We start from the raw sequence: 19,754 nt of genomic DNA, 5'->3' as shown, positions 1-19,754 counted from the left end.
TGACTAAAGAGCGGTGATTATTTTCCAGTTCCTTTAAGAATGCAGCTAGGACCTCAGTATCTCCTGTGCATGGCTGAATGACAGCACTGTTTTCAGACCTTGCTGTGTCGGGTGTGTGGTAAGGCTATTTGAATGCTTCCTGCAGCAGAGGCGGGGATGAGCAGCCTGATTCAGCTTCACTCTGAGATCAGTGAAGGTCTTGCCTCTGGATTTTTGTAGCTGTGGAATGGCAGTGCCCAGCAGCCAAAAATCACTCTTACAGCTGGCTTAACACCACAAAGTGCAGAATTTTTCAGCTGAATCTCAGCCATCTTTCAAAACAGTTTCTACAAAGAAAACTATTTTTTTTTTTCTAAAGTATTCAATGTGTTTCTTGGGATAGGTGATCGCTGCAAGTTGCCTAATGCATTTTTTCTTGAAGTTGTTATACCTTTTCCTATATGTATTGGTATAATTGGAGTTAAACACGTGAGTTTCACTTAATTGTTCTCTTTATATATCTTAGGGGATGACCTTCATCTAATAAAGACAATGTCTATCCCTACATGTGCTTTAGCAGCAATATACTTGTGAAAAGCACATTCTTCATTTAAGGTTGTAGAGAATGAGAATTCCTTCTGTGCTTGGGAAATCAAGATCTCGAGCTGGGGAGAATAGTGCTGTCTGAAGACAAGCAGATCCCAAAGTTTTAGGTTGGAAGTTGGAGTATGATTAAGTTGTGGTCAGGGGCAGAATTAAACAGTTAATAAGTTCAGCAGCTTTAATGGATCTGTGGGAAAGAATCACAAAGTTCAGCCCTATTTATGCAAACAAATTCGCTATTCAATTTGTACAACGTTCACATAATAAATAAATCCTATTTAAAGATATTGAAGGATGAAAAGTTTCTTGCTAGACATATCACTGAACTTTTTCCATCTTGAATATTAATAGTTTGAGAGCATATTTTTATTTCAGTGCTTTCCTTCCCTTGTTGCCCACAGCACTTCAAGTATTTCTGGCTTTTGTTATCTTCAGTGTTGGTGGCTCCAGCAGTGTGCTTGGTGCTGTGCATGCTCTGGGATGCTGGGCTCCAGGAAATGCACTGTCTTACTAATAGTTAAACCTGGGAGTTCAATGTAGCTATTCTGTATCTCTTAAAGATGGCTTTTAAGATACCTCAGAATGAACAGGAATAGTTGAATTCTGTGAACTTTTGAAAAGTAGGCAACCTATTTCAGAGTATTACATAGGAATCCAATTTGAGTTTGTTTGCAAAATGTGGAACTGGAGTTTGGTTTTGCCTGGTTGCTAGAATCATTGCTCAGCTATTTTTTTAAAGGGTGAAGGAATTTCGACTAAAAAAGGCACGAAATAGTATTCCTGTGTTACTCCTCAGCAAGTGCAGTTTATTACATGAATACTGAGGTGTTGATTGGAATGTGATGGTCACAGCTCTGATACCTAACTCGTCCTCGATTGAAGTTTCAAAACTTTCCCCACCTCGTTATCTGACAGACATTTCCTTTAGCCTTCCTTTCATGTTTTCTGCTTTAAATATATCCTTTGGTTGGATTTTGGACCTGTGTTCTCACACCTTTCTCATACATTTTCTCACTCTCCTTCTGTCAGTTTTCAGTTATTGTTTTCTGTGTCTGGAGGGGAGAAAAGGATTTAAAGTGTTCTTGTCAAAAAAAGCAGCGCAAAACAATGGGTTGTTAATGTTTCACGTGGGATTCTAGAGAAACAATTTAGTTACTTTTGGAAACTTCCTTTATACCTCGATAAACAAAGAAGGGGTGGGTTTGTTCACCTTATTTCAATTATACCTTTGTCCCTTAAAATAACTTATTTTGTCATTATAAGATGAAAAGGAATGCAGAATTGTTGTTTCTTTACAGAGAAAATTACTCGGTTACAAAATCCAACTAAAACTCTCAACTTGGGCATTTATGCTTCACTGTGCCTGTAATGTCTTAACCAGGTTTGTCCAAGCGTTTATGAATTATGTGCAGCTTCTTGTCATACTGGAACTGAAAGCACAGAGAATATTTTCCATTAGGGCACAGAACATACATGTCGGTGTGCTTGAGAAAGACCTACTTGTCTTTTCTGAAGTATGTTCTTTTTTCTTACCACAGAGTGTAAAAATTGCCATTTGTGTGTTATCCTCCTTTGAATTCCAAGTCCAAGCTTATGAAGTAAATGTGTCAGGAATAAATTGTTGATGCCAACAACACCAAGACTTTTAGTACAAAATGCATTTTAAAAAAATGTTTTGAATGCCAATCACAGAGATATATTGGAGGTGTTTTTAAGATTTGTTTTAAAATTTCTTAAGTACCATCATTTATGATTCGAAATTATTTAAAGGCATCTTTAAGTATCTTAGTTGTGCACACAGTTAAGATTTAATGAATTTAGAATGCGTTCTCTTTTATTCAGTTTGGTTTTGTTTTTGCTTTCAATGGAAACCAGTTAATGTATTGTTTGGTGTTGTGTTTGTTTTGTTTCATTTGTTTCTAAGTTGCTTCTAATAAGTTGAACAAATACTGTGTAGCCACAGGTTCCTTTTTCCTCAATCTAAGCAGTGACAGTATTCAAATCAGTCAGTTCTCCTGAGACTGTGAAGAGGGTCATAATGTGACTGTACTGTTTTTGAATCGGATGTGATTCTTCCATTAGTAATATAGGTTAATTCGGTATAGGAGTTTTTGTAGTAATTTCTGTTCTGCATTGTAATCTTTTGTGTGATTTGTGGTGCTATGAAATATATCCTCTAGTTGTTTAACCAGACTTTTAGATAACAACTTGGGTAGGGGAAGAGGATATGCATGCATTTTTCATAGGAATGAATCTTGGATCTCAACATCAGTTCTGTTTTTAGTTTAGATCCTTATCTTTTTATTTTCTTGCTCTGTGAGTAGTCATTGCAGTGAGTACTGGAGAACACTACGGTCTGTTTGGTTGTGTCAGAGCATTGAAACTTAGTTTTGAGAAAGCCTCTTAAGAACAAAGTCTGCTGGAAGAAATGCCCCCAAAGCAGAGAAACAAAGATGGGGGGCAGTGACAGTCACTGGACAAGAGGATGACTGAGCTGCTTTTTCTGTTGTTTTGTCTATGCAAGCACATAATTTTCCTGTGTACCCTTCTGAGAAATGAGATAAAGATGAGATTCGGCTCTGATTATGCTGAAGACCAAGGAATCTCAGTGAGTCAGGCAGAGTGAATCAGAAAGATTCACCTTTTTGATTTCCCCTCCTGCCAAGCATTGTGTTTAAGAAATGGTTACTTGTAAGAGGGGAAAATAGTAGCTCCCTTATATGAGAGGGGGTGCGAGCGGTGCAGGCAGATGTAGGGATAGTCATTAGAAGAAGTGAAGCTGATCCTGTTGGTGTTCCCTGTGGTAGCCTAAGTTGGTAAATGTGAGAGTATCTGTTTCTTCTCAGATCCAAAATTGTTGAAAGTAGAAGCTTGTGTTTATGAAAGTTCTTACAACAGAGACCTGAATCATACAATTTGCACTGAATTTATGGGCGCTGTCTTCTGTACTCAGCTGTCTCTTGTCACTGGGGAAATGGGAGGATGCCCAGATTCCAAGGAAGTGCGGTCTGCTCTTAGGGAGTCTCAAAGATTACTCACTTGCACATAGTAGTTGTTAAGCTCAGACCTGAATCACTATTCTTGCTCCTTTCTGCCAGGGAGGAAAAGGTGTTGTTTTTTCACCATGGCTTGGGAGGACCATGGATTGAGGATCTGCCGTATGGAGAGGTTTCTGCTTGACTTCTGTTAAGGAGGATGTCCTTGCAGCCCTAGCAGCTAGAAACTTAGAAGGGAAAGCAGTAGCTCTTTAGAAGTGTGCTAAATTGGTTCATGTAACAAGGTAAAAGTGGCTTAATAGCTTTCTAGTGAAGATAGGAAAAATGTCACCATTTTTTACTGCATGCTAAAATTGATGCATGTTTCGTTAATATAACTGGGCATGATGGAGTAAATTGTCATACCTGCACTGTAAAACATGTAGACAATAAGGTGTGAGGTTTTTTTGTTGTTTGTTTGTTTGTTTTGTTTTTACATGTATACATGACTGATACAATCTGCAAGATAAAATGTTCTTGGAATTGCATCTTCTAAGAGTTTTGTTTGGTAAAGCTGAAAAAAAAAAACCACCAAAACCCAAAACTCACTCAGCAATCCAACCTGTTCTTCAGTTGCTAGAACATACATTTTATACAAGTTAAGTTTTTCCCTATAGAAGCAGCTGGAGTGCGAAATATCTTCAGTTTCAGTTCTGAAGCATTTCTCCTCGTTTCTGTGGGTTCATCCTGCAGCAGCGGGGGAAACTACAGTTTATAACAGCTCTTCATCGGGGAGCAGAATTGGTGGCTAACAAGTGTTGAAGTTCTATGCAGGCTGTGCAGTATGAACATTTCTGTGGCCTTTCTTGAAATAGTTGAACTATAGATGGAATGCTTTTTTCATATGAGAGTTCTTGTTCCATATGTTGTAGGGAACTCCTTTATGTCTATGGAAATGCACCAGCACATCTCCAGGGAGAAGATGTCTGTATGTTTATTTTTCATCCAGGTTACTTTTTGTCATTATAGTTGGTGGTTTTTAAGAATCTGTTCTTCTAGACCTTTGCTGGATAGCTTTCTGAGTAAGGGAATGCAGCTTTTAGAAAGTCTAAAAAGAACTTAATGAGGGGTATTGCTAAAGATGCTTATAAATGGTTTCTTGAAAGTGCAGTGTGAATGCATAACCTTTATTTTCATTCGTCTTTTAATGCTTCGATTTATCTTCTACAGCTTCCTATGTAATTCAGATTGACTTTCAATTACCAATTAAGGGAGCAATCGTTATAACCATTATGTCCACACACAACTGTTGATAATCTTACTGAAGTTGTTCCTGGTAATACCATAAAGCTAAACTGAAGATGATTCAGTTAGTTTTCTCACTGTATTTATCCAATTTTTGTATTTTGTTTTCTTTTCTTTGCAATTCAATATAGCAGTTCATGGGAATAGTAGGATGCAATCCTGCAGGTGTGTGTTTGTGGTTACTGGGGCACTCGCTGACATAAAAAATCAGTCACAGTTCAGGTTTTGATTAAATAATAGTAGCTTAGTTGTGATTGGTGGTAAATAGGGAACTTTAAGCCTAAATTGATTCATTAAAACCAGGTCTCTACTGAAATTGTGGACTTTATGATCAGTTTGTGGGCAGACACGATCATGGCTACTTAGTGTGGAAGTTCATTCCTTACAACTCAGTCTCTACCAATAAAAATAAATGATTGCACTTTGCATAAGAGCACGCTGATGTTGGGAAGTGCATTGAAGTGGCTGGAAGGGTAAAACAAACGGCAGCGTGTGCCACCCCAAGCTAAATACTTATTTTGTTCTTGTAGTTGAAAAAAGTGCCACCTGTGATCAAGTCTTAAAGAATGCATGGAATGTCTTGTAGGAAATTCATACTGAAGCAGGGCGCTGGGATGTGGATGTGCTTATCATAGAATGGCCTGGGTTGAAAAGGTCCTTGAAGATCATCTAGTTTTAACCCCCCTACCATGGCCAGGGTTGCCAACCTCTTGCCATGCCTACATGTGCATTGCATTGCAGCTGTTTGAATGTTGCTGTTTTTTGACACTCAGCCCAGGTTTTGTGAAGGTGTGTGTGTTTGTGGAGGAGCTGCTGTCAGCCAGAGCAGCGGAACAGGGACCTGTGTCAGTCGTGTGCCTTGCTCTTTCAGATCTGTGCTGAGGCACAGCTGGTGGACTTGCTTATCACTGGGCTGAAGTGCACAAACAAAAGCTCTGATAGTGTGTGGCCCAGGAAAAAAAAGTCTCAGAATAGTGAGCTGAAAGGCTGTGGAAAGGCATGTTGTGTTTTTATCTGCCGTGCTGACTTTCATAATGCAAAGTGTAAACAGTTAAAGCTAAAGAGGTGAATTAGCAATAATGAAGCTGTCTCCTGCCCTTCCATAACCTTGTATGTAACATTTCCTTTCAACTCTTAAGAAATCCTAAATCTATAAAAGTACTAAAGCAGGGAGCAGTCCCATCAGTAGAGGTGTCTGATGGTGTTTCTTTGGACACAGCGGTGTGATGTTGGTGCACAGGGCTGCTCATTGCCTGCACTGGGTTGGGTGCTGCATCTGCCAGCACCGGGGAGGTGGCTCTGATGTGCTGCCCTCTGTGCTGTTTAAACTTTGTGCTACTCATAGATTAAGCACTGCAGTTTTCAATTGTAAGCAGTTGGATTTCAGCGTGTTTAAGAGAACATAAATGAAAGCAAAACTGTAAAATGGATACAGCTCAGTATTTCTGAGCCATGCTGTACTGCGTTGTTCTCATCACTTGAAAAAAAGATTTGTACCAAGTTTTATTTTGCACAGCACAGCATCCATAAAGAAGTAGCCTTCCATCTGGCTGCTGAGTGCTGCAAATACAGGTTTCAAATGATAAATAAGAAGTGAACTGCATACGTATAATGGTCAGTTTTTACTCTGTATTTGACTGCATCAGAACAGCTTATTTCCCAGTCCGTTCTCCAGTTGCTTCTGGTACAACAGTATTTGTTTCTGCCACACGTGTGTGTGTTGGTCAATAAACTGAATGACTGTGGCTGTGCTGCATTTTGTAGTATTAAACTGGTCATTCTGTTCTTGTTCCATGCCAGCAGTGTGCAAAGGTGTGTTCCTGTGTGTACAGTTAGAGAAAGGTGTTCTTCCACCATCACAGAAACCCCTCTCCTTGGCATCCCACCCTTTTCTAGATAGATATTATTTGGGTGTTTCTGTTTATTTCAAAGGATGGAGGGGAGAGGCAGTCTGCTGGCAAAAGGAAACCTCTCCTTCCTTCTGACTTCTCTTCCTGTTTGGTTACAGTGCTGTTATCTCTTCTTTGCACTCCACTGGTAGACTCAGAGCGAGGTGTTTGGAAGGAGGGCTATGCCTTCTGGAAGCAGCATGTCCTGTTGCAGGGCTGGCCTCCCTTCTGCCTCTGTAAGTCAGTCTTTGGAGGGAGAGAGCACTCCTGGCACTGCCTGTGTGAAAGCCCTCCGAGAATGCGCACAGCTTTACATAAACTGAACAGCAGCTTTTCTGGGTTAATTTGTGCTGCTAGAAAGTTGTTTTTCTATTAATTTACTTGCAGGTGATGCTGTTTTTTTTTAAAAAACCTATGGGGTTTGTACCAAGTATCATATAGTTATAATGCTGTTCCTACTTTCATTGTATTTCTGTAGCCTTTACTATTTACCTATTTATTTATTTTTAATTCAAGCATTAAAAAAGTAATTGAATGGCTATATAGATTTTAACAGTTAATCCTTAATGGATGTGGTTATCATAATAAGGCTTTGGTTTTAAGTGCTTTTACAGAATCTTCATTCCATTTCCTCGCTCTTTTGATATGATCAGTGTCTTAATAATAGAGTCACTTACCCACTGCATGGATTCCAACAAATAGGGGAATGGTTAAAGACAGTGTGACTTCAAAGTTGGACCTGTGCAGAAGTACTGGCTTTCATTTAGCAGCATCCTGTGCATTAGTACGAGAAATTTTATTGTGTGCATTTTATAATAGTGCCACAAAACTTAAAATGTAACACACTTGGCTTCTGCTGGATAGGTGTCTGTGAAAAGGTGTTCATGAAAAATGTGCTGTAAAACTGTAGAAATCTGATGCTGTGATATTGTTAATTAAAAGAAGAAAGGCAGACTTTCTAATATGAGCTCAATCAGAAGAAGACATTAACAGAGTGTTTTGTTGGCTATCAAATGAGAAAAATAAAAACACTTAAGTTCTTTCTCTACTATTTCCTTCCAGGGTGACTCATCAATAGAAACTCGGAAGAGCAGCAGAAGAGAATCCATACAGACAAGCTGATAACTCAAAGAAATACTCTTTTGAGTTGGGGGTTTGGAGTGGAGCCATCATGAGCGATGTTACCATTGTGAAGGAAGGCTGGGTTCAGAAGAGGGGTAAGTCCTACCTATTAATGCAAAGTTCTGAATCGTAGCAGTCTGTGTGCAGTGGCATTGTACAGTTACACTGTGAGCGTTCTTGATTTACCTCTGGTCTGCAACAAGCTAATCTGACCGTATGGAATTGAAGGCCATTAAGACCTGGGTCTTGTTAATCTGTTGCTGTGTGGTTTGGAATTTTGGGACTGTGTGTTGGGCTTCGAATGGGAAGCTGCTGGAAACATCTGGCATTTGTATCAAGTAATGAACTTTGAGTGAAATCTTCTGAGCTGCCTTGCTTGGGATTGTGGTTGTGCACATGATTATTTCCAAAAGATCATCTCTCTTGCAGAGTGAAGGAGATTTGTATGAAAGGGGAATGTGTACCGATTCCATCCCAGAAGGAATCTTGTGAATAGTATGAACAAAATCACTCTTTAGTTTACGTGGGAATGCTCTGTTTAATGCTCTGTTTCATTAGCAGTGTGCCAAGACAAAGATCATTATTAGCTTTCTTATTGTAGATTGACATTAAATGTTAAAGAAGCCAAGAGAATTGTGGAAAAAAAGTTTATTATTCTGTAATTACTCCAGCATAATTGTATTGTAGCATTTCATTATGGGTATTGAAGATGAAAATTAACTGAATGACATGAAGCTTAAGGCTTGCTTCCTGTTTTGGAGTATTATATTCATGTATATAACAAACCAAATTTTGCAAGGCTGGAGTTATTTAAAATTTTAAATTATTCTTCCTTCCCTTTTTCTTGCTTGTTCTGCCTGGATATCTCATTTCATTTCTTGTTAAAGCCCCATATCAGTTCTGTGATATGTATTAGTCACTGTGGTCCCAGAAAGGACTGGTTTTGTACAGTGAAATTAAGTGTCACGCAGAACATTTTCAAATCTGAAGTGTAAAGTAAAGGTTCTCCTTCTCATGTTGCAATCTGTTAACTAAAGAAAAGCCTACTGAATTTCACATGTTGATGTTAGTTTTATTGTTTTCAAATTAAAACCATTTTATAACTTTCATTTTTCCTCATTTTAATGAGCTTCCAGGAAATGTATGGTTGTTTGTAAGTCTTTGTCTGCTCTTGAGCACAAAGAGTCAGTGTGATTCTACATGTGTATGTTTAAATGACCAAGCTATTAAAGTATTCCTATTTTAAAATCACTCAGCCCTCAAAGTAAGAAATGCCAAAATTAAGTTTACTTAAATAAAGGTGGTCATACTTGGGTTTGAATAGTCTTTACAAGCAGGTGTTTCAGTGTGGTGAGAGTAGATGATACTGAGGGAAGATAAGCTATTGTACCTGAGCACTCATACTGGCAGAGGTGACAGGCTGGGGGCAAGAATTTCAGATGGTATATGAAATGAAAGTCAAGAGGAGGCAAAGCCTGAGAAGCTCAGTTAACCTCAGCAGCAGTCAGAACCCATGGAGTATGTGAAAGGAGCCCCTGAGGCATAGGGGCTGTAACTGCCTGAGCAAGCAATGTGGTCCAGTGAGAGCAGATCCAGAGACTGAAGTACTTGTTGATGAGGACCTGGTACCTACCTGCACTCACAGCATTTGCAAGTGAAGTGAGTGTCATTTTGGTCTGGTTTCTGTCTGCTTCTGTGCCCCATTATAGCAGTGTTAGAGCTCCAGAGTATATGTCATGGTTCACTTTCATCTGAAGGAAACCAGATTTGTGCACTCCAGGACAGCTTCATTCAACAAAAAAATAGGGCATTAGCCAGAGCGATAGGAAGACTTCTTGTTGATGTGCTCTCCTTATCTGAACTAAAGTACTGGTGCAGACTTTCCCTGTGAGACAACAGAACTTGTCTGAGCAAGATCCAAATGTATGACATGAATGGTTTTTGGATGTGATGCTTAGTAGCCTCTACTCGGTCAAGAGAGCAGTGAGAATGCATTCTGTGCACATGATCTTACAGCTGTCTGTGACTTGCTGCCTCAGATCTGGTACTTAGAACCAAGCATCTCGCAGCCTTGTATTCCTGTGCTGCTGAAAAGATAAGTCTTGTGGTGCACTGGACCAGTAAGCTTTGTCTCAGAGAGGATAATCATTTTCCTTTTTTTTCCCTCTGTTCTCCAATTATTCTTGTAGGCAGAATAGAAAAGAGCTATGTTGTCTTCTTTTCTAATTGTCCTTTTTAGATGGCATCATCTTTCTTTTCACCTAATGCATAGAGGTGAGGACTTGGTCTTGACTGAGAACCTGAAATAGACTGATCCAAACCTTGCTGTTGATTTGCAGAAGTTAAAACATATATATGGTGTTTATGCAGTTAGTGTAAGGACTCTGCAGTAATTGCTGAATTTACTTCTACATTTTGGCTTTGCTTATAAGTACAGTGTTTTGCTGAGCGCCTTTTCAAATTATTGTAAGATTTAGTCTTTTAATTTTACTGAATGCAAATTGAATGTCTTACAGAGTGGGGATATATTCTGAATATATCAGTTTGGAAACAGCTGTTTTTTCAAATGGATGAACATGCTTAGTGTGATTGAAGCATATCATTATAAAAGAGGTTTTTATGCATATGATTCAGGTGGTTTGTTTCTTCTTTAAAGCTGGTTTCTTGTGTTGTGGGGTTGACCTTGTCTGTGGTCTGTAATAGTCACAACGAGTAGAATTAGATTTAACAGTTGTTAATAACTATGCTTAATTGCAACCTAATTTCATTATGTATAACCTGTGCACAAGATTTAAATTAGTTTAAACATGGGAAAAGTTTTAAACATCTGTGTTACCATGTTATGAAAAGATCATTTGGGACAAAGAAAAAATTGACATCGATGCTAACTTTTTAAAGACCCAGTTTTAAATTGAACATGTCAGATAGTGTGTGTGTGTGTGTGTGTGTGTGTGTGTTGAAAGAGTAAAGGTATTCCTTTTGAGGAGAGTATACCTAATGTGAATTACGTAACTAAATGACTAAATCACTATTTAAAAACAAAACAAGATGTTGTCTGCTTAAGTCTGTAATTCTGTACTTCGCTTGCCAGACCTCTGTTGGGCTTCTACATTCAGGTGTGTTGGATGAGTAATGCTGTTTGTTGTGCTCATCCTTACCTTGTTTATTATTATATTTTTTTATGCAGATTATGTGGAATGGATGTATCTGACTTGCATGCGGAGGTGACATTAATCATTGTGTTTCTTGTCCTCTTCTTATCTTGCAATACTTGTACAGTACAGAAATACTTGTATATGAATTTTATAGAGAGGAAACTGGGGTGTAAAGCTTCACTAACTTAACTGTGATAAGTTAAGACATTTAGTATAATGAGGTGGAAGTTATGAAACTTTCCTGTAACTCCTACAGTAAGTGTATCATTTCAAATACTCTAATATCTTTTTCACTCAAATATTATTTATTTATGAAAATATATAGCCTTTCATAACTTCTTGGTATCCAGAGTAGAATCACGTGAAGTAGAATTAGCATTTCTAGCCTCACGGAGTTTATAGAGTAAGGTTTGTTTGATTTATTATAATGAGATTAATTGAGCTTTTGGTTTGTTTTCATTTCTTTAGTTTAAGACAAGATGCAGATATAATGAGATTTCAAGAAATAAACATGTGGAAAATATTTTGTGGTGTTATATCTGTGTTGTAATGGACATTAGGTTTTGCAGTGGAACCAAGCCCAAGAAGATGTTAATTTTGGAAATATTTGCTGGAGCTTGAATTCCTGTGGTACGTGTTTTATTTGGGTGGGGGCAGGAATGCCTTGATTGAAAAAATAATCTCAGAAGTTATGGTACTAATTGACTGTTATTCGCAACCTGTCAGAAATCTTGTTTGCAAATTGTCTGAATTATTTGAGTAGTTTAACACACCTCCAACAAAGACAAATTTAAATAGACTGTCTTGAACATCTGCTGCAGAAAGGAGAAGAAATTTAAGCCATTTTCTAATTGTTTTACCAAATGGTAGTTTAAGATGAAGTCATCACTGATGAACCACTTGAAACTAAATAAGTTATTAAGTTCCATTAAAGCATTACATGGAAGTTAAAAAGTCAGAGAACGTAAAATATGTATATAAGGAACTGACCAAAAATAGAGAAGAAATGACAATAAAAGCTTTGTTACATACATGTTTATACATCTAAATTACATTTTTTTTTTTTAATGTTCTCAAATAGATATTTTTACATCATTCACTCAGATCAGAAATAGAGCTGTAATGTTGCTTACAGTACTTTGCTTCCACATCCACTCTGAACAGGGAGCTGTGTATGTACACAGAGGCTGTTTTCCTGCAGCTACTGGCACAGGAAAGGGGCCCTCCATGCCCTCCCCTCTGACCCTTTCACTTTTCATTTGAGTGCCAAGTTCTTCTTTTTGGGAATAATCATAATCTTTTTAACTCTACTTGTCCCTGACCACAGAAGGTCAGAGCCACATGAAGGTCTGAAACTTGATGTATATAGGATGAGTGTGGAATGTTCCCTTTGCTAAATAACTATTTATTCCTGGTATTTTTTAGGTAATAAATTTGTGAGTGTTGCTTTATCAGCCTTCTAGATTGGATTAATGTAAGTTTCTCCAGGTAAAGACACTGTACTATAGTAGCTGAAGCCTGAGACACAATCATGAAGCACAAGGTAGCTCCAACAGTCCCAATATATATTTTTTCTCTTCAATATCTTTGCTGAATGCTAGCATAAGTGATGTGTACATGATCAATATCATGTTTTGTTTCAATTTATATTGTAATATGGCCTTTTCCATGTTCTAAATGTTTGTATAGCTGTGTTTCTGATTGGTAAAAATGACTTTCGTCTAGAGCTGTATTGTACATAACAGTGTCCTGTGTGTGTTCTTTGATTGAATATATTTATTCCCATCACAACTGTGTTGGATAGAAGATGCAATAATGCGTTCAGAGGGAGAAAGGTGTTACCATGTTTGTGTTAATAGGATTTTATTAGTGTATAACATTCATGGGAGTATCAGTGTGTTTGACCTTGGTGCTGTTGATGGTCAGATATTTGTTTTCTTGAAATGCAGTTGAGAGCCTCAATACCCATAGGGAATCCCTGTTATTACCAGTTCTCTAGTGGCTTGATTCTGGTACTTATCACTTTAATCTTTGGGATAGGGGAAAAAAAATAAAAGGAAGATATCATTTGGCCTTTTACATGTTCTGAGATTTATGGTGTAAAAGTGGTTCTGCTATTCTTGAGAACAGCAGATTGCTTGTTACACAGGAAAACACCTAGGCAGCGTTTTTTGGAATGTTTCAGGCAAATTGGAATTGAATTTTTTTGTACGTCTGTTCCAGTTCCTATGTAGTGATTGCTGCCTTATTGTCTGTGTTCTGAATGGTTTTTCCACTCACTGTAATTCCTACCAGTTTGCTACCCATGAGGGCAGTACTTTCCAAGAGGCAAGGTTAATGTTCTGTTGCAAGGATTGGAAAGCAAGATGCTGACAATTCATTGTCCTTGTCCTACTCACAGCCTTTCTGGCCTGGCAGTGCTGTGTGATGGAATTAATGCTATTTGGGAAGGCTTGGAGGAACTGTTTCTCAAATACATGCTCTCTTATTTATTTATTTTATTTTTATTTTTTAAAGCATAAATAGTAATGCTGTATAATACCTTTGGCATACTGTAATCTGTTGATTAAACTTAAACCTCTTCACGTTTATGTCACTTTCACATTAAAGATTATATTATAGTAATGAGAACTTGCTTACAATACCAGAGATTTTGGTCTCACTATCCTCACTATACCTGTTTTCCAGTCTGACCAATAAGTATGTCCGAAACCTACTTTTGTTTCAGAGACAATCCACATATCCTGCTCACTTCATCTGGGCTGATCAGCTTATGTCTTTGTGGACTGTAATTGTCAGAAATGTTAATAAGGTCAAGAACTGTGACTCAAAATTAGGTCCTGAGGGTGTTTTAGGGCTGGGTGGAGAAGTCAAAGGTGTAGGGCACAAATACAGAAAAAACAACTGAAACTGCAAAATGAGATGTTGAAAAATCAGATTTGGGAAGAAATTGGGCTAGTGATCATTGAGAGAATGAATGAAAGATGGAGGACAAGGGAAGAAGGTTTTGTAGCCTCTGAAGTGCTATCTTGATTGCTTTTTCTTCCTCCAGAGGAGCTGTTGACCCTTCATGAACATCTGTGCAATCTATTGGCAAAATGAGAGGTTTTCTTCCCCAGCAAATGTGGGAAGAAGGTGGTGGCAATGCCCATGGCTTAAACATGATGATAGTTGATAGTTGACTGACCTTTTTCCAAAGCGCAAGGAAAACAGTGCTGTTTGGGCCTTACTTGACTTGTGTGGGAAGGATTTCCTGGGTCTTGGAGTAGGGCATAACTAGCACACAGTACAGCACAGAAGATAGTACAAAACTGTCTGAGCATGGTCTGGGGCTATCTGATTGAGCAGGTGAATGACCTCCACAGGTCCCTTCCCACCTCAGCTGTGCTATGACTTCAGTGGAGCAGCTGGTGCTTAGATTTTGATGTGCATACGGTACATGTTTTCCAGTGTTTTGGTTTGGACTCATTGTCATGCCTGTTCCCGAGGGCTGGATGCCTTGTAGCAGTGGGAACATGTTAGGTGCAGTTGCAGTGTAAGCCAAAGCTTGTAACAGTTGATAATTGGGAGAACTGCTTCAGATGTATACTCCTTATCTGTAAAGCAGATGTAACTTTACTCTCATTTTTTTCCATCCCTCTTCAGTACCATCTTTAGCTGTGTCATAGGGCGCTCTGTTGATTACTCTCCTTGCAAATCAGGGCAGTTAGCTTTTTATGAATCTAACTACCTTGCTACTTAGGTCATTGAAATTCATGTCTGTAGTTTACCATAAATTCTGAATTTATTAATGTTCTTTATTGTAAGATTGCTTTCTTAAGACTAACAGGAAAATAAGAAATGAGTGTTTTGAATGCCAGCACACTGATAAGAAAACACTTTGCCCCATTTCAAGACAGATTCAGAAGTTCAGTTTTGAAAAGCTGAGTGGTTGTCTTTGCCAGGTATTTAATTGCAATGTGATAGCCTATTGACTATGTGAAATTAGAAAGTCTCCAATTTCATTGTCAACATTTTTACATTGAAACTCCAATAACCCTCAGTTGTGTTTGAACAGCTGAATTGTAAAAAATTTATTCACTTCCTACTGGTTTTCTCTTACCAACATTGTCATGCCAAGAAAGTTACTGGAACCAGAATAGTTTTCACAGAGAGCTACTAACTAACCTGAGATAATGAGGAACACACTCATGAGAGACTGGGGAGGGAACTTGTAGCTACTTTATACAAGTCCTTTGTGCTTTTGGCTGCAGTGAGCTTGGGGACAACTGTCTAAGAAAGGTGCATAAGATGGTAAATCATGTGAAAAATCGAGCCAGTGGTATCTTAAATTTGGCTCTCAGTGCTAGGGTTTTAATTTTTCTGAGCCAAATATTCGCTCAGGTAAAATGGAAATAATATTGCTACTTCACCTCAGGGGCTTCCTGAATGTAAGTCTAGTAGTCCTCGTGAGACAAGTGCTTCACATTGCTGTATTCCTGCTTATAGAGAAAGTAGAATGAGCCTAGCAGTAGTTGAAGTTAGCATGAAGTAGAAGCAGTGGATGATTTTGTTTTGCTTTGTTTCTTTTCCTGACATTTTGCAGAGGAAGAGGTGAAATCTCTTAGGAGTGTACAAAGGGTAGAGTTTATAATTAGATGCAAAAAAACCCAAACAAGCCAGTAGTTCCTTACCAGTTCTTAAGGCTTGGTGTTTTTGCCAAATATCTTCCAGAGAGAATGGAAGAAACTCCCAAAGAGCAGTCCCCAGGAGAGGATTCCATAGGAACATGGTGACATCTCTGCTACACTCTTCTGACCAGATTAAACTGTGGATGCATCAACGGTCTAACTTTTACATGGATGAAAATAGATACAAAACAATGTGGTTTTGCACAGCATAGATTGCTTTCCTGTAAAACTAGCATTCACTGCTTTGAACTATGCTTACCTTTATATTATCATGCCAGCTTATGGATACTGACTAATACATTGGAAACTTTTCTGAGCAAGTTTATTCTTATCTTGAGAAACAGCAGCAACTACTGAATTTTAATTAGGATCCTGTGAACTTGCCCCTGATAGATGCAGTTCCATGTTTACTTGGAACTTGTATTAAGTGGAAGCTGTTTCTGAAATGGGGGAAGTGTCATGTCCTTTTCTTGCACTGTTGTGTTGGCACTTGAGTTCATAACGGTCACGGGGTGAATCATACCAGGAAATTTATCTGGCTGAAAACTAATCTATTTTTATTTTCTCAGCTAACTTTCAGATGGATCGGTTCCCTGATCTGACTCACCGTGTAGCTGTACAAACAGTAATGCTGGCACAGTTGGGAACAAACGACTGGAGGTGTGGAGGGGCAGGGCAAGTCCCATGTAGTGACAACCTGCACCTTCCCCTAGAGTAAATTGGCTACAAAACTGCACCTAAAAATTAGGCTGTGGCTACAATCAACCTGCAGCACAACTATTTTGTATTTTGAGATTGTTTTCTCTCTGTAATTCCTGATTAGGAAAGAGCCAGTGATTCAATGTCTGTGCTGATCCCAAACTTGATTTAATTTAAAAATGCTAGCAGGTGGTTAATTCACGTGGGTTTAAAGTTTTTGAACGAACAATAACTTGTAACAGAGTAGTGACTTGGCTAATGTCTGAAAAATTGAGTAGTGCGTTAGTTCAAGTGATAGCTTTGTAATCCTCCTTATTTAGGGTTCGAGGGCTTCATGAAATGACTATTTTAACTAATAAGCCACCCTTGCAGCAGAAGGATACCCTTCTGAGGCTGCTGAATTTGTTGGCTTCTGAGTATTACTTGAGATGTAAACTATACCTACTGTTTTCTGACTTCACAGTATGCATTCTGTGTTGGTAAACTATCAGTGAGACTTCAGATAATGTTAATTTTCAGGCCTCTGAGTTTTTGCGGAGTTTGTAATACTCTGCAGTGTGACTGCAACATTTGGTAAAATTCCGATAAAAGTACATTTTGGCTGAAATTCATTCTTTGTAAACCTTCTTCTGGTTTTGTTTGGTTATATTGCAAAATTTGGAGGAAGTTCAGTATCTTTATGATTACATCATGCGTGGAGAATACTGTTTGTGTTGTAAACATTTTTATTTAGGATCCTTTTGGATGCTTTTCCATCACAGTCAAAGCTTTACACATTTAATGTACACCATGTGCATAGACACATAGACCACTGTTCCACAGGTCTTATGCTGATGAACTTTTTTCACGCTTGATCCAACTATCCTTTCTCCAGAGGAGAGAAGAGGTAGTTGTTGTTGTGGTCATAGTGCATTATTTGTGATTTGTAATAGCTGTGTAATGCATATTTATGTGTGAGTCTAAGTGAGCTGTTTTTCCCTGTGCCAAACTCCAAAATGTCATTAATAGAGAATGCCACAAATGTAGAGTGTATTGGTAATGTCAAGTGTATTGATAAGGAAGGTTTAAGTAATCTGTTGCAGAGATGGAAATATAAGTATTGCCTTTGATAGTAAAATTTGACACACTTAGAGATCACATTATAAAAATTTTAGTCTTCTTTGAGTGGATTTTTAATTTTTTTTTTATTTTTTTAGGAATATAATGTAATATTTTTATGTTCTCATGTAGCTATTGGTTTGATCTGAATTTATTGTGTTTGCTTCTTATAATGAATTTTCCCATAAGTGTTATCAAGACGCAACAACAGAGCTGGGTAAAATAAGAGGGAGAAAAATGCTATTTTTATTGCGAGACAGCGTGATTGCAAAAGCGTCGCTGTCTGATTGTCCATAATGTGTCTGACCTTTCCTTACCAAAGGAAAATATCTTTGCACTATAGTGAGTTTTGCCAGAGAGAACATCGCAGGTCTTTATATTCAGTAACAGACATTGTCACTTGTAAATTGCCTCAGAATAAGTGTTTGCATTTTTGTAGTAAATTATGATCCTGCGTTGGAAGTTTAGCATATTAATAGCCTTTTCTTTTTTCCAGTCCACTTTGTTTCCTGAAAGCCAGCCGTGGCTGGTAGACTGTTGATGTCAGTATATTCACAGCTGTACTGTAGAAGAAAGTTTAAAGTGATCAGATGCACAGTTTATCAAGAGTGGCTTACCGCAATCTCTTTGTTTTGCCAATCAACGTATTCAAATATGCTCCAAATATCTTGTTTTCTTTAGAGTTTCTTGAAAGCCTGTTCATATTTCTTGACTTTGGGTGGGCATATATATATTTTTTAAAATATAAAGCAAGAAATGAATCAACATGCTAACATTTTAATCTTCTCTCAAAATGCATAAATACCAACAATTGCTGTCTACTATAAAATATGATGCATCATAATCCAATGCTTGAAGAAAACATTTTTAAATGTCACCATGCAAGAAGGTTATGTTGTTTAAAAATGCACCGTCACCATAAATATAAATTATTTTAGTGTACATAGAGACTTACAGGGTTAAAATCAGAAAGATATGACTGTGTCTAAAGATGGCAATTTCTTTAAGTCCCCATTCACTGTGAGAAGTGGATCTTTTTCTCAGTTTTAGCCATGTTGATGTGCCTTTTCAACTATAAATTAGTGTGAGGCACTGTGGAGCCTGGGATGTGGAGCTTACACTGACAGCAGAACAGATCTGGAGAACTTTCTAAGACTGTTGTGAGTGCAGTCACCAAGGAAATAGCCTTAGTGGTCATGCTGTGCTGTGCAGAGCTTTTGTTTCTGGAAGGGAAATAGTAGTGAATTCAGCTTCTACTGTAGTTGAAGATTTTGTTTCTGGTTTCAAATGATAATAGTAAGAAGAGCATTTTACAAATAATTTTCTTTTGATTCCTACTGCAACTGCTATTACATTATTCTCGGTGTAGAAATCTATCATTAGTTTGCCATGTCGTTCCCTTGGCTGCAGTTGTGTGGACTTGGTTGAGGGGGTTGCAGGTGAATGTTACTATTTTTGCAGGGTTCTGAGCAGCTGGTGGGCCTGACAGAGAGCAATTGATACAAATGGGAAGGACGTAGAGCATAGAGACCTGTTTGAAAGATGAGTTGATTGGGCTGGGAATGTGAGTATCTTTGGTATGAAAATCAAATAACCATTGCTAGCTACAGTAACATCATAAAAGGAAAAATACAGAGAAAGTTTGGTGTGGCTGAAAAAATAGTGAATATTTATATTGGAGAGACTGGTAATTCTTAATTAATTGTGAGTTCACAGGAAGTTTCCGCAACAGAAAAATTACATAGTAATTGCAGTAACTCCTGAGATGCACCACCATGAACTCATCCTTCAGTGACTGGAAGATGAAGTTAAATAGAAAAGTGTTCACAGTTATTTGTAAAATGGTATTATGTAATTACAGGAAAAAATCTAAGCAAATATAGTTAATCCCTGGAAACTCCCAGCTCGAATACTACATTGAAAAGTAAAGGAATAAAAGAAGGAAGTAAATTTATCTGTCTTGGTAATAAGGTGCTTGTCATCTGGGGATTCCAGTGCACGGCTCCTGTTACAAATTGGCAAGGCAGCAGTTTCGTTTACCAGCTAAATAGGATGCGGTCATGAAAAAACGCACGCTTTAAAGACCAGAGTGTGAAACTTCAACTCAGATATTTCTTTCCATCTCAACATATGGATGTGAAAGCTGGAAATCTAACAAAGGTACAGACATCTAAATGCCTTTGAAAGCAAATGCCTTAGAAAAATACTACGTATTAAATGGAATGAATTTATAACAGATGCCAAGATTCATTAGACAGC

General features: G+C 38.0%; 1 protein-coding gene across 3 annotated transcripts in view; it reads left to right on the top strand.

The window, feature by feature from the left end:
* Nucleotides 1–19,754, top strand: part of AKT3 (AKT serine/threonine kinase 3) — a 133,816-nt gene that overhangs the window by 3,865 nt on the left and 110,197 nt on the right. For all 3 annotated transcript variants that reach the window (XM_072333847.1, XM_072333846.1, XM_072333848.1), the window contains exon 2: nt 7,814–7,968. In XM_072333847.1, the coding sequence (XP_072189948.1) occupies nt 7,923–7,968 (46 nt within the window). In that variant the 5' untranslated portion in view covers nt 7,814–7,922. The remainder of the gene's footprint in view (nt 1–7,813; nt 7,969–19,754) is intronic.

This window comes from Excalfactoria chinensis, chromosome 3, assembly GCF_039878825.1.
Source record: "Excalfactoria chinensis isolate bCotChi1 chromosome 3, bCotChi1.hap2, whole genome shotgun sequence".
Lineage (NCBI taxonomy): Eukaryota > Metazoa > Chordata > Aves > Galliformes > Phasianidae > Excalfactoria > Excalfactoria chinensis.
This window is presented reverse-complemented; position numbering and strand designations above follow the sequence as displayed.